A 15,092-nucleotide genomic window follows, 5' to 3' on the forward strand; every position below is an offset into this window, starting at 1 on the left:
ATTGTTTTTCAGATTGTGGTAAAGATGTACGAAAAACATGGCAGGTTATAAATTCTGTGCTTAGGCCCTCTTTTCAGTCTCCATCAGCCCCTTCTTTTTTGGATCTCGATGGCAAAATCATCGAAGTTGAACTGAATGTCCAAGACGCATTTACTTCATATTTTGCGAATATTGGTAATAGGACCGCTTCGGCTGTTGGTTCTTCTCCTTCAGGATCCAACTTCAGGTCTTATCTTGGGCCACCTTGTATGAAGTCAATGTTTTTGGAACCAGCGACGGAGAATGAAATAGCTAAAATTGTTATGGGATTGAAAAATTGTTCGTCTTCTGGCCCTGATAATATTCCTACTAAAGTAATTAAGTTCATACTTCCTTCCATTATTTATCCCTTAACAAAACTTATTAACCTCTCCTGTCAGCATGGTATTTTCCCGAGTAGTCTCAAGCGTGCTCGAGTCATCATATTATATAAGGGGGGTACACGAAATGATCCAGCCAACTATCGGCCAATTTCTTTATTGTCTGTGCTTAGCAAAATATTTGAGAAGGCGATGCTTTCTCGTCTTAATAATTTTCTTACTTCTAAAGATTTTTTTCACAATTTTCAATTTGGTTTTAGAGCACATCATTCGACTGAGCATGCTTGTGAAGTTTTACTGAATTATCTTCACTCTGCCATAGATTCCCATTTGATTCCTGCCGCTTTGTTTCTAGATGTTCGTAAAGCCTTTGATTCTTTAACCCACAGTGTTCTTCTATTTAAACTGTCTCATTTTGGCGTAAGAGGTAGTGCGTTTTATAGGTTCAAGTTTTTCTTGTTGGGTAGAATAATTTCTTTTGATCCACTTTTTCGCTCACCATCTAGTGTTGACCAGGGGGTCCCTCAAGGGTCAGTTTTAGGGCCGGTACTGTTTTTAATTTATATAAATGACCTAATTTTTGCAGTTAGAAATAAAAATCCTCTTTATTGCTGTCGTCTATGTCATCCAACAGTCTCCCTTACTCACAACTATAGTTTGCATACCTTGGATTCTCTTGTTACTTTTGCCGATGATACCACCCTTATTACTTCTGGGAGAACTGAGGATGAGGTTCGTACAAAGTTAGTGGACCTCTTTGAGAGAGTTTCAATTTGGTTTGATGCTAACTCTCTTGCCTTAAATGTTTCTAAAACTAGTTTTTTAGTTTTTTCTCGTATATCCAAAGGCTTTATTAGTAGACCAAAGGATGGCCATGTCCGTTTCCTAGGTATCCTCCTAGATGAAAATTTATCTTTTAAACACCATATTGATTTGATTAAAATGAAGGTATGCAGAAACCTCGGTATTCTAAGAAAACTAAAACACATCTTTCCAGGACTAATTCTAAGAATCCTATTTCATAGCTTAATTCATTCTTATGTTTCCTATTGTTCAGTCATATGGATGTCTACTTTCCCTTCTTTTCTCAAACCGCTTTCGAATACTTATGATAAATCTATAAATCTTATCCAGGATGTAAATCGTTCGGAAACTAAACCGTTACTTGATATTAAAAAACTTTATATTCTTTCCTGTGCGTCTTTCGCTTTTCTTCAAATCCATGGTGATATTCCTAGATCCCTTAGATTTACGTCTTCTTTTGTATCTGATCGGTCAAATTATCAACTCCGTAGTTCTCTAAATATCCAAACTCCCCATACACCAACAATAAGATCCGATTTTAATCCTCTTGTTGCGTGTCATTTGACATGGTACACCCTTCCCGATTCGGTTCGAGAATGCCACTCGTTTGGCACCTTCAAAAGACTAGTAAAAAAATATTTGTTTTCATGTGATTAATTTTTTTTACTTTTGCCTGCTGCCAATAGTTTTTTTTCATTTATTTCTTTTTTTTATTTTTTTTTTCTTGTTTTATTAAGCAAATGCTTTACATGTTAAAAGTTCAAATGCTTATGTTTATATGTTTAAGTATTAATGTTATGTTTATATTGTTTAAATCTTAAGTGTTTAAATGTTTAATGTTTATTTTTATCTTTTCATAATCCCCCTCCTACAGGCCATGGAGCCTTTGTGGGGATTTGTAGATTGTTATGTAATTATTTTACTGGTATATGGAAAATAAATCTATCTATCTATCTATCTATCTATAAAAATCTTGAGGGGCTTTACTTTTATTATCTTAAAAGTATGTAATGTATTATTTTTTTTTTTGAATGTATGTTCAGGTTTACTGAAAACCACTGCTCTCTAATGACTGACTTTATCCTAAGTTATGTCTTCATTTAGTGTTACTCCTAGTTGCATCTTATACCCTGATTTAGGAAATGTTTGCATCCACTTATCATAGTGTTTGTTGGTATGTACACAGTCAAACTGTTTTGGTACATTTTGAAGGTGTTTACTTTGGATAGATAGATAAACTTTTATTTTCACCAAAATCTTCATGGCACTGCCAGATTCCTTTGGTATAGTCACAACACATTATACAAGCATAGTCACATTAAAAATCGAATATTAAAAAAAAACACTAATCAATTCTCCTGATTTTTGTTGTACATATGTACAAAAATAGGCATAAAGCTTTTTGCTAACCACTGATGGGCCCAGCGCACCAGCTGAAGTTTCTCAACAGGCACTACAACCCTGCGCAGGATTTGTTTTGTTGTGGATTAAGGGGGGAAAGGGTTTTGTGGATTGGTTGGATCAGAGATTTATTTCTGAAATCCATGCAGAGTTTCTCTCTTCTTTTTTTTTCAGAGTTTGCATTTCAAACTTTGTCAGGAGCTCTTCATATGGCATTTCTGCCTGCTTTGATACTAGCATTAGAGCTCTTTTCTGAGCTCTTTCATTCCTGGCACTTTGCTCAATCATCAGTCCAAAATACCATACAGGAGCTGCATATTCCAGAATTGGGCAAATAAAAGATGTAAATATTTGGAGGAGGTGATTTGGAGGGGCATCATGTTTCAACATAAGCTTGAGCATCTGCAGCCCAGCATTACCCTTTTTTACTAGATGTGTTTGCTTACCATTTTAAATCACTGGTAATAATAACTCCTTACTTTAAGAGAATCAGAGATAGTTGGTAGAAAATTTGGTTCAGAAGAATTTAAAAATGAAATAGTTAAAATTGAAGATCTACTTTCATATTTGAACTGGAAGCTTTAGTCTTCATGCTATCAATTAAAATTTGCGCTTTGCTACATTAATTTGCTTCACAAATTTATCCAAGGGTAAGCTTGTCAACATGTTTCCAGTAGTCTTCATATTCATTAGCAATATCATTGACCATAACTAGAAAAATAATTGGGCCCAGAACGGTACCTTGAGGTACACCACAAAAAACTGGTTCGGGTTCAGAGAAAGACTTCTTATATTTTAAAATTTGGAATATATTTATTAAAAAACTCTGAATCATTTTTACAACAGCAGGATTCACTCTAGAATCAATTAAAAGCTTAGAAATTAAAATGTTATGATCAATCAAATCAAAACCCTTTTTAAAATCAATTGTTATTAAGTTTAGCCATTTACCAGGTTCATCAACATGCTTAAAAATAAAATGTAAAAGACTGACTAGATAATGGGATGTTGATGTATTGTCTCTGTTACCGTACTGATGAGGATCAAGGAGGGGTTCAACTTCAGCTTTTAGCCAATTTGCTACAAAACTTTCGTACATTATGTTGAACAAGGGGGTCAAAGTGATTGGCCTCACACCATCAAAATTAAGTTCAGTATCTTTTTTGGGGGATTGGAGTAGGATACCCCATTTTCCATATCTGTGAGTAAACTGAAGAAGTTGATATTGCAATTAAAAATTTGTGTTAGTGGCTTAGTCAATTTGTCAGGAAATGCTTTTATAAGTTCAATTGGAATATCTATGGGAGTTATACTAATTTGTTTAAGTTTCTTTATTTTACTAAAACTTGATCCTCAGAAATAGTAGGTAAAGGTATGCCATCATGTGGAATTTTCTTGGTTTGTTTTATTTACATCAAGATGCAGCAAAGACTGGACTATTCTGGCCAAATGACCATTTAACTGGTTAGCCACTGTTTCATCACTATAATCAAACAAAAATCAACACCACTAGGGGATTTTCCACAAATTCGTTTTATTTCCTTATACCACATGCTAGGCTTTGATTAAATTAAAAAAAAAAAAACAAGTGTTTTAAACTGAAAGTAAGGAGCGACGTTAAAACTTAAAATGAACAGAAATTATTCCGTATATGAAAGGGGCTGTACCCTCCTCAACGCCGCGCTCTTTGCGCTAAAGTTTTTTATTGTTTTAAAAAATAAAGTTGTGAGACAGAGTCAGACTTTAGCGTAAAGAGCGAGGCGTTGAGGAGGGGACAGCCCCTTTCATACACGGAATAATTTGTGTTCGTTTTAAGTTTTAATGTCGCTCCTTACTTTCAGTTTAAAAAACTTGTTTTTTTTTATTTAATTTCTGATCGTTTTTTAGTTAATGCAGCTTTTATTTGCATAAAAATTTTACTTTTCTTTTGCTAAATTGATGTCTTTAAAAATTAAATTATGAAACTAATTTCTAAATTCGTATATTTTTCTTCTGGCAAAAAATACAAAGTAGCAGATTTTTGCAGAAATGAGCTAGAAACCTATGCAATAGAGTTTTCTGATACGCTGAATCTGACGGTGTGATTTTCATTAAAATTCTTTCACTTGTAGGGGATGTTTCCCCCTCTTTAAAAAATCGAGTAAATTTTCTCAGGCTCGTAGCCTTTGATGAGTAATACTAAACTTAATAAAATTTATATATTTAGGATCAGCATTATAAACACATTCTTTTGATACATTTATTGACATCAATATTTAAAGTTTCGATTACTATTGAGCCGTATCGCTTGTTTTTTTTTTTATTTTTTATTACGTATATGTTATTACTTATATGAAGGGGTTCTCCCCTTATTAAATACCAAGCTCATTAAGTTAAAATTTAAAAAAAAATTTGATTAAAAAACCCCTGAATCACAAAGGCCTTTTAATTATAATAGATAGCTCTTTTGAAAGCAATAAAAAAAAACTGTCGCGTAACGAGCGTTTTTCTGACTTGGGGGAGAACCCCCTCACATACGTTATAATTTCTGTTCGTTTTAAGTTCTAATATTCCTTCTTACATTTCAGTTGAAAAAACTTGTTTTTTTTTTTTATTTAATTTCTGATCGTTTCTTAAATAATGCTTGGAAATCCGGCGCCCCCTTTATAGAAATGTTCCTTACCCCAAAGGAACATCCTCCACGGACATATTCTCCAGAGTAACCCCCTCCTCTAGCCCCCCCCTCCAGAAAAAATCCTTCCTGAAAATGGTTGTATACTTCCCAATAACCAATAAATAATGCTGGCAAGTCCGGCGCCCCCTTCATGGCAATTTCCCTTCCCCCATGGCAAGGTCCTGCATGGTAAGTGCCTTCCATATAGCCCCCGACCCTCTCCTTCCCCCACCTACCAGAAAAATCTCCTCTGAAAAAGTCTGTATACTTCCCAATAACCAATACTATATGTTAACATTGAGTAAAGTTCATAACTTTCAGCCCTCCCCTGGGGACTTTGGGGGATCAAGTTATCCTAAAAGACATTTTTATCATATTTTCGACCATGCTGAATAAAATGGCTATCTCAAAATTTTGATCGGGAGACTTTGGGAAAAAAATGAGCGTGGGAGGGGGCCTAGTTGCCCTCAATTTTTTTTGGTTACTTAAAATGGGAACTAGAACTTTTAATTTACAGTCCAATGAGCCCTCATAAGATATTCTAGGACCACTGGGTCGATACTAACACCCCTGGTAAAAAAAAAAAAACAAACAACCAAACAAATACAAGCGCAACCGTGATATTTCTTCTAGCAAAAAATGGAAAATTCCACATTTTTTTAGATAGGAGCTTTAAACCTCTAGAGCAGGGTTCTCTGATACTTTGAATATGATGGTGTGTTTTTCATTAAGGTTCTATAACTTTTAGGGGGTCTTTCCCCCTTTTTTCAAAAATCAGCCAAATTTTCTCAGGCGCGTAACTTTTGATGGGTAGCATTAAACTTGATGAAAGTTATATATTTGAAATCAGCATTGAAATCTGATTCTTTTTATATATCTATTGGTATCAAAAACCCGTTTTCTAGAGTTTCGGTTACCATTGAGCCGGGTCGCTCCTTACTTACAGTTCGTTACCACGAACTGTTTGAAAGGTTATCAATTTTCTTTTCATTTTATGTACTTTGTTGCAGAGAATATTAGCATTTCCTGTTTTTCATTATTTTCTTAGTTGAATTTCATACCAAATCAAATCTTTAATTTCTTGGGTTATGTAAGGACTATCTGTATTGCACCTCTTGAACGTTTTCTCAGGAAAGCATTCTTCATATTTGTTTCTTAATTTATCTTGCAAAACTTTAGCTTTTCCATTGGAGGACTCTAAAATTGCTACCTAATCCAAGGACTTGGATGTAATCCAATTTCCAAATTCTGAGAGACCCCTGTCTAAAAGAGGTCAGTAGGAAACTTTCTCAATGACATATTTTACTTTATACAAAGGCAGAGGAGCCCACTTTATCATGCAGTGGCAGCTACCACCAATGGGAGGTAGGTCTTGAGGTTCATTATTATATTCTGACAAATTTGTGCAAATTACATTGAGTTTAGTATTACCTTTAGCAGTCTGAAACTTTACTATTTGCTTGAGTCCTTGACTTCTGAGGAAACTTTCAATTTTTACATTGTTCTTATCACCAGTAATGCAAATTCCAATATTTGGGTACTTTGAAGTAATAAAATCAACACACAAATCTAACTTTTCAGCAAAGACCTTTTTTTTGGAAAAATGCCTTACTAGGTGAGCAATAAAACACTCCAATAACAATACCGTTACAGATCTCGGAAGCTTTTTTGGTCAAATCATAATCTAAATCCTTTCATCATTATCATCAATATGGGGAATCTGCAGGAGCCATGGCGCCAACTGCTCACAAACAAAACATGCTATGCCACCACCTCTCTTACCCAACAGATGATTATGATGTCTTAGTTTAATAAATTGTTTGTAACCTTGTATTGTAAGATGTTCAGGACTTCGTTTATGTTCTTCTGTAACTGTAATAATATCAGCTCTGGTTGCATGAACATAACCCTCAAGTTCCCCCATTTTATCAATGTTGAGTCTTTCTGCATTTAAAGTTAAAAAAGAAGGAAAATGAAAATGTGATTGAGGGACTTCTTTTTCAACAACTTTGCATATGTTTACTTTTGTCTGTTTTGGGAAAATCTGTTTAGGCAGGGGAGAGACTTCAGGCTCATCTAATTCAATAACTAGACTATCTCATTCATCATGAAGGGCTGCAAAACGGTTACGAGACGGAAACGCTGACCAAGGAGCAGAAAATACATTAGCATTCTTCTCACTATTTAAGTTTTAGAAACTCTGTATGGAGCTATTACCTGTGGATTGTCCTGCCTGCTAGCTGGAAATTTCGGAAATGGTTATGCCAGGGCATGGTGGGAAGAGGTGGGGGAGAAGTTTGTATGGGCGGGGGAGGGAAACTGAAAGGGGATACTAAAGTAGGGGTATTCAGGAATGGGGACCTTTGCGGATTGAAAGCTTGGCAGAGATTCAAAACTATAATTTGTCTGATATTTGCAAGGTTGTTGCTGACACTGGCAAGCATGACCATCAGGGAGCGATAATGGCGTGCGGGTTGGCGCACGCCCTCTTATTTTCCAAAAGTCAAGAGTGACATGAGCAAAAACGCATTCTCTGTCTGTACAAGTTAAAACACTGCACAAATCTACGTGGTCAAAACTACAATCATTTTTGTTGTAACATTTTGATCTAAAATTTAAGCATATATGTAAAAACCGACACTTTTTCTTCTACCCTTGTTCAAAGAACTGGCAAAGCGTGTTATATTTACGAGCAGCACTGTCCATATTACTGTCATACGTTCTTACGTCACTCTTCTCTGCGAGAGTTGGAATGGGTGCACTTGCACTAGCTGATGATGTATCACCAGGATTCATTTCGTCTGTTAAGATCACACAGTCGTGGACTACGCTTGGGCTAGATTTTATGTTTTGCACTTCATTATCAGGGGGTGAATTTTGGTTAGCTTCAGCAAAATCATTGTCCATTTGCGTTAACATGGTAACTTGGTCCTAGGAAATTCGCAAAGGGTCACAAGGGCGGGTTATGATAGCCACGAATAGTTCTTGTTTCAGCTGGGCTATAAGAAAATCTTTAACCTCCAAATGACCTGTCAACACTTTGATTTGATTGTTCTTTTCCTCCATTTCTGCCAGAAACGTTGAGTGCCTTGTCTGAATTTCTAGATTTTCTGCTTAAGATGCCAATAAACTGGCTTCCAGGGTCTTAATTTTCTCACTTAGACAAATTGTTTTGGATTCATAGTTAAGAATGTCTACACTTACTGCAGACGGCTTAGTCCCTGTTGGTAGTTCAGAGTTGGTTTTAGGTCTCGTAGTAACTTTTGGTGAAGAGGTGCTGTTTTCGCTTCCTCTTACAGGTCTCTTTGCATTAGGCTTTTGTGGGGATTGAGATGCTTGCGACTTCAGAGTCACGGGAATTTTTTTGCATGACAGTCCATGCATAACCATTCACCAGTATGGTCCTTTAGCCCGATTTGGGTGCATTTATTAACGCCTGCGTGGTACCATCTGCCACATCCTGACATGCATTGGACAGAATTTGTGGTTACCAGTAGTCAGCACAATAATTCTTTCATTTCAACATATCACAGAGTGGGTGCGGGGCAAATTTATATCATAGACGAAAGAAGGTTCGTAAAACGAGATTCAGTGAGTGGAAAAGCAAAAGAATCTTCAACCCATCAGTGAATTTTTTAATCTCACTTATTTAACAGCAAATACAATTAGTACTCCCTCCTAATAAAATATAGTATTATTCATCTAAAATTCCAAACAATCAATGATTTAAACTATTCGCCTATTAGGTCAAGGTCACTGAATTCTAATTATCAATCCAAAATTCCTAATGATCAATGATTTAAACTATTCGCCTATTAGTTCGAGGTCACTGAATTATTCACACAGAATCATCACAAGCTTAAGATAAACTGGTTATAAAAAAAGTTTCCTGAGAATTTGGTTGGAATTGGCTATTCAGTTAAGTCTGTTTATGTTATTAATAATCACTACTTAGCTATCCTAGGTGTTTCCTCATAACTGTCTGTCCTCTCCCGTATAGCTCAGGATGCTGAGTACTAATTTGGCCTTCTAGCACCCCACCCCACCTGCCTCAGGTAGGGCTTTGCACTACTTAGGCTGTTGAGGTTCCCCCACCAGACAACCACCCTTGCTCTATTCAAGACTTGTTGTTAGCATTTAGTGCAGACTAAAAATGTGCTTAAAGCCTATAACAGTTTACCCCCTTTCCCAAATAACTTCCTGTGTATGTTTCTGTATCAGAATTTGCTTTTTGAAAAAAAGAGGAGGGGCAGTAGAAATGCCAAAAAGAACATTTTAATACCTCAATTTTCTATCTTTCTTTGGGGAGGGGATTGATTATTTAGGTGACTCTTAGGAGGAAGGAATTGTCCCCTGTGTGTGGATATGATACTCCTTGATTATATTTGGTCACATATTTACAGTACCTTCCCATTTCCTTTTGCAATACATACCCCAGTTGCCTTTTGCAGATCAATTTTTCTAATTTTTTGTTTTTCAGGACTCAGTTAGGGAAGTCATTAGCCTGCTATTCAACGACAGGCCTGCCTGTGATTTTGGAACCAGTTCATTCACTCTTTAATGGGAAATTATTTGAAAAAAACTAAGTTTTCTAAAGAGTTAAAGAGGCTGAGGTACAAGGTCGAACCTTAAAATGTACAGGGATTAGGAGGCACAGTTGGGGGGCTGCCGCCCCCGAAACCCCCCCGCTTTCGCATCATTTAAATAAAAAAAAAAGTTTTTTTAAACTGAAAGTAAGGAGCGACATTAAATCTTAAAACAAACATAAATTATTCCGTATATTAAAGGGGCCGTCCCCTCCTCAATGCCTCGCTCTTTACGCTAAAGTTTTTATTGTTTAAAAAAAGAGTTGTGAGAAAGTCAAACTTTAGCGTAAAGAGCGAGGCGTTGAGGAGGGCACAGCCCCTTTCATATACGGAATAATTTCTGTTCGTTTTAAGATTTAATGTCGCTCCTTACTTTCAGTTTAAAAAAACTTTTTTATTTATTTAAAGGCTGCGAAAGCGGGGGGTTTTGGGGGGGGCGGCAGCCCCCCAACTGTGCCTCCTAATCCCTGTACGTTTTAAGGTTCGACCTTGTACCTCAGCTTATTATTAGCTTATTATTACTTATTATTGCTTGACTAACTGTTAGCTGTTATCCCCCAACTGTGCCTTCTAATCTCTGTACGTTTTAAGGATAGACCTTGTAACTCAGCCTCTTTAACTCTTTAGAAAACGTAATTTTTTTCAAATAATTAAAAAAAAAAAACTGAGTTTCTTTTTTAAAATTTAAGTTCAGTATATAAAAAATTAGCTTTAACGGTGAATCGAACCCGGGATTTCCGCCTGACAGTCAAGAGTCTCGACCGCTGCACTAAAGAGACGTAATTATAGCTATTTCTTAGTAAAGGTAATTTATTTTTTTAAAGCATGCACAGTCCCGTAAACCCTGATATGTGGTTTTTGGACAACAGAGAAAGAGTGTTCAGGTTGAACTGATATTCCCAAGATAGGTTTCACAGTTTCCGGAAAAGCTGTTTTATAAATTTAATTCTAATTCAGAACCAGGAAAGGGGGGTTGTGGTGGGACATGATAACATGGGCTAGTATAGGACAATGAGGTTTTTCGTCAATGTAAATTTAAAGAATAATTTTTTAGGTCTGAAAATATCAAAAAACCCTAACAGATCGAAATCTGCTTCGAATGAGTCCTCATTCACCCGGATCAGTTGCCAACTGTGGCCTGTAGGCGTGTATAACAAAAAAAAATATAAATGAATTTTAAGTGGCTATATTTGTTTTTTTTTTGAAAACAGGGAAGGAGTGATCGGATTGAGCTGAAATTTCGATGACAAGCTCCCGGGCCCTAGGTAAGCTTAACCTCTAAATTTCAGCCCAATTGGACAACGTCAAAGGGGGGCTGTGGTGGGAGGGTCGAAACTTCCGGCCCAGTTTGCCCCATGAAGATAAAGTTGGAGGAGGATCATATTTTGCCCGTTTTGTTGTTTAAGAGGTGGCTGCAAATTACGATTGCAACAATCTCACTATGGCTGCTTGGACATGAAAGTACTCAACAGGTTGGTTGGTTGCCTCTGGCTAGAGGCACTAGTGTACCTCCTTGATAAAATCGGAGGGGGGTGAAATTTTGCACGTTTCTTAGTTTGAGCTTGGGCTACAAAATGCGATTACCGCTGTCTCTCTGCGACCGCTAGGACCGGAAATCGCTTGCAGGCTCTTATAGGAAAACAAGCCCGCGTTTTCGCGGGCTAGCCCGCTTATAGCGGGTTCTTATAGGAAAACGAGGTTTTTCGTAAATGTAAATTCAGGGGATAATTTTTTCGGTCTGAAAATATCAAAAGGCCCTAACAGGTCGAATTCTGCTTCGAATGAGTCCTCATTCACCCGGATCAGTTGCCAACTGTGGCCTGTATGCGTGGCTAAGAAAAAAAAGAAATGATGATGAATTTTAAGTGGCTAAATTTGGTTTTTTGAAAACAGGGAAGGAGTGATCGGATTGAGCTGAAATTTCGAGGATAAGCTCCCGGGCCCTAGGAAAGTTTAACCTCTAAATTTCAGCCCAATCGGACTACGTTAAAGAGGGGCTGTGGTGGGAGGGTCGAAACTTCCGGCCCAGTTTACCCCATGAAGATCAAGTTGGAGGAGAATGAAATTTTGCAAGTTTCTTAGTTTGAGCTTGGGCTACAAAATGCGATTACCGCCGTCTCTCTGCGACCTCTAGGACCTGAAATCGCTTAACATTGTTGTGGGTTGCCTCTTTATAGAGGCACAAGTGGGCCTCCTTGATGGGGGACGTAAAATCCAAATTATGAAAATTTTTCTTTGATGCCTGGTTCAATGACCCTATGGTGTCCCAATTCCCCCATGAGTCCCCTCCCCCTAAAAAAGGGACTGGGATGGACAGCATCAAGAGAGGGATCTTAATTAGGCTTGGCTTACTTTTGGAATACATGAAAAAAATCTATCGCATCTTCAAAATTCTTTTTTATGCTTAAACTTTCTGTAGTAAAAAATGTATGCTGTTGCTGGGAAATTTCTAGTTTACTTGGTGTTTTCAGAAAATTGAAGTATTTTTAGTCTAATATATATCTGTTTCTTGCAGGATTTTCCCATATTATGTCAGACCTGTCTTGGGGATAATCCTTATATCCGAATGGTAAGATAGTTTTTTTTTTATTGTTTTGAAAATAAACACAAATTTTATCTTAGATTTCCATTTGTTATGCTAAAAAGTTTTTTTGGAGTTTCATCAAGGCTCTTCTTCAAGATAAGTTAATTTTCTCACAATATTACTAGGTGATGGCTTCTTCTTCGAGAGTGAGGCCAACCATGTCTAAATTTATGCAATCTTACACATTTTTGAACTTATGTAATAGAAAAAAACAGGGTTGTCTATTGTCTATAGATGTGTTGGATTTAGCATTAAAAAGGCAACAGTCAATGAGCAGTCAGGAGTTGTCCTAGTCAAGTTTATGGTGTTCTGGATTTGGAATCCTATTGTCCAAAGGGCCAGGATTTGATTCCTGGTGTGGCTGGTTATTTGGTTTAGGACAGGGGTCAGTGGCGTGACTTTGTAAGCTCAGCCAGAGTTGACCCAGCTATAAATGGGTACCTGGAGAAATCTGAGGAAGGTAAGCAGGAAGTGTGTGTGTGAAAGCACAGGATGGCTGGCCCCCATCCCCCCCCCCATTGTACTTCCTGGCTGAGGGGCCTTGTAATGGAGATCAGCACTGCTGGTTTTGACTTTAAGGGTCTTGTGCCATATCCTCTACCTTACCTTTTTTTTAGTAAATGAACATCATGCTAATATTTTGTTCTTCAATTTTTCATTTGTCCCTCTATAATGATTGGGAATGGTAAATTGAGCACATTTTTGCAGAAGCTTTAGGTTTAATACTTTAATATTATTGATGCTGCATTAATCAGCTGCCAGCTTTTGTTTAGTTAAACAATTGATTCTAATGCTTCTTGCCATTCTTGACTGGAGCAAACTAAAAACAATTGAAATTGAAATGTGAAAATAGTTATTTTTCTTTTTCTTCTTAAATTATAATGAACTTTCCATTCGTTTTGAATTTAATGTATACATTTATAATTTGTTTGTCTACAAGGGAAACAGCGGACCTTTTTTTTATGTCTTCAAAAGATGATAAAATATTGACAAGGTCTCAACGGTTCACAATTCAAACGTTTACCATGTCAATAGAAACTGAAATCATACAGCATAATTCCTTTTTGCGTTGATTGAGTTGCTAAATAAAACAAGACTCATGCTATGTAAAGTGCAATGCTTGAATGATTTTTTTTAAGGATATATGGTTGATGTATTATTTGAACCTATACATTTTCTTTTGATAAAGTAAACTCATTATATGGTTCAGAAAATTTAACTTTTTGCACTATAAATGAAAGGAGTGATGTTTAGTTTTACAAATTTAAGTATTTTTTCTAGTTCTTTTAATTTTTATATTAGTTATTTTTTTTAGAAATATGTATGTAACACCTGCCACTTGTGTATACCTTTTTTTTGTTAAGGGAGACCAGTTTTTTATGATTTGACAAAATAGGCTAATTGAATGGAAAACAGGGGGGGGGGGAGAATCATAAAAACATTCTTGATGATCTTCAGCAAGCAAGTAGATTTTTCTAGTAAGTTGATGGATGATTTAGAATCTGTTAAAACACCATACCATGGCTGAGGCATTGGATTTAAATATGGCACGGAGCTCTGCTGAAAAGATATAGCTAAATGTGGCACGTGGGAAAGCCACACACATATGCATTTTAAAGTTGGATTCTCCTTACCTATGTCTGATTTGTCTATATATACATGAATATAATCAGTTAAAGTTATCTATATATAATCATCAAAACACTGGCGTAGCCTACTTCTTAATTAGGAAAAAAATGTTTTTATGACAGCAATCAAAAGTGGCATCTAACAGAGACTTCCTTGGGCGGTTAGCAAAAGGATTGCTGTTGACAGATAAATAATTCCAATTCGGAACTTCACCCCATGAACCTATTTTCCTGGAAATTTTCAATGTCATTTTCGTGGATGTTACTTTTGGCAAATGTTTGTTGGAATTGGATATGCATCTCTTAAAACATTTGAGGGTTGAAAAACATCATTTCTTCCAATGGAAGCTTGTTCTTCTAAGGTTAATAGTCCAGAATTTTTGATCGTTTTCTGTTGGCATGTGCTTTTGGAACCGTGTAGCTATCCAAATTGACGAAATTTAAAGTGTTCCTATCATTTAAAAACTGAGGGTGTTGAAGTGGCAAAGAGATGGATACTATTCTCATTCTAAATCTTAAATACAGTTTGTCAAATTTAAATCACAAATACTGGGGATGGTACATATTTTGACCTCATGGGTCTTCTCGGAAGCACTAGTTGTTTTAAAATGATTTGTTTCAGAGATGAGATTTGATCCTCCCAAGACCACTTTGAACCAATAAGTGCATAATTTTGAATAAAGATACTAATTTCAATTGAGGGATTTGAGGATTACATTTAGGGATTTTAGTTTTAGTAATTGAATGGACTATGTAAACAAAAGCAAAGATATTTTATGAAAAAAATAGAACTGAGAAAAATCATAGAGATCTTAGGATTATGGTGGGGAGGTTGAGCACAATCTCTCTTCCTTCCACGTACGTGTCTGACTTGGTACTTTGAGCCCCGAAAATTTAACTGATAGTTAATGTTATATAAGTATGATCAGGGCAAGGTTAATTTGTTATTTTTGTTGAAAGCTATTGACTTATATTTTGAATTATAATTTAGGAGGCCAACTGCTTTAAAGCAGCACTAAAACAATGCTATATCTTCTTGTATTTTTCTTTATTTATCTCTTCTAACATACTGTGTAA

General features: G+C 36.2%; 1 protein-coding gene across 1 annotated transcript in view; it reads left to right on the plus strand.

Moving 5' to 3' along the window:
* The window catches only part of LOC148952458 (pre-mRNA-splicing factor RBM22), a 53,111-nt gene that overhangs the window by 14,798 nt on the left and 23,221 nt on the right, over positions 1-15,092 (plus strand). The window contains exon 3 of the mRNA XM_089089892.1: positions 12,319-12,372. Within this exon, the coding sequence (XP_088946018.1) occupies positions 12,319-12,372 (54 nt within the window). The remainder of the gene's footprint in view (positions 1-12,318; positions 12,373-15,092) is intronic.

The sequence above is a fragment of the Artemia sp. Qi Xiang Cuo genome, chromosome 5, assembly GCF_049724085.1.
Source record: "Artemia sp. Qi Xiang Cuo chromosome 5, ASM4972408v1, whole genome shotgun sequence".
NCBI classification, from domain to species: domain Eukaryota; kingdom Metazoa; phylum Arthropoda; class Branchiopoda; order Anostraca; family Artemiidae; genus Artemia; species Artemia sp. Qi Xiang Cuo.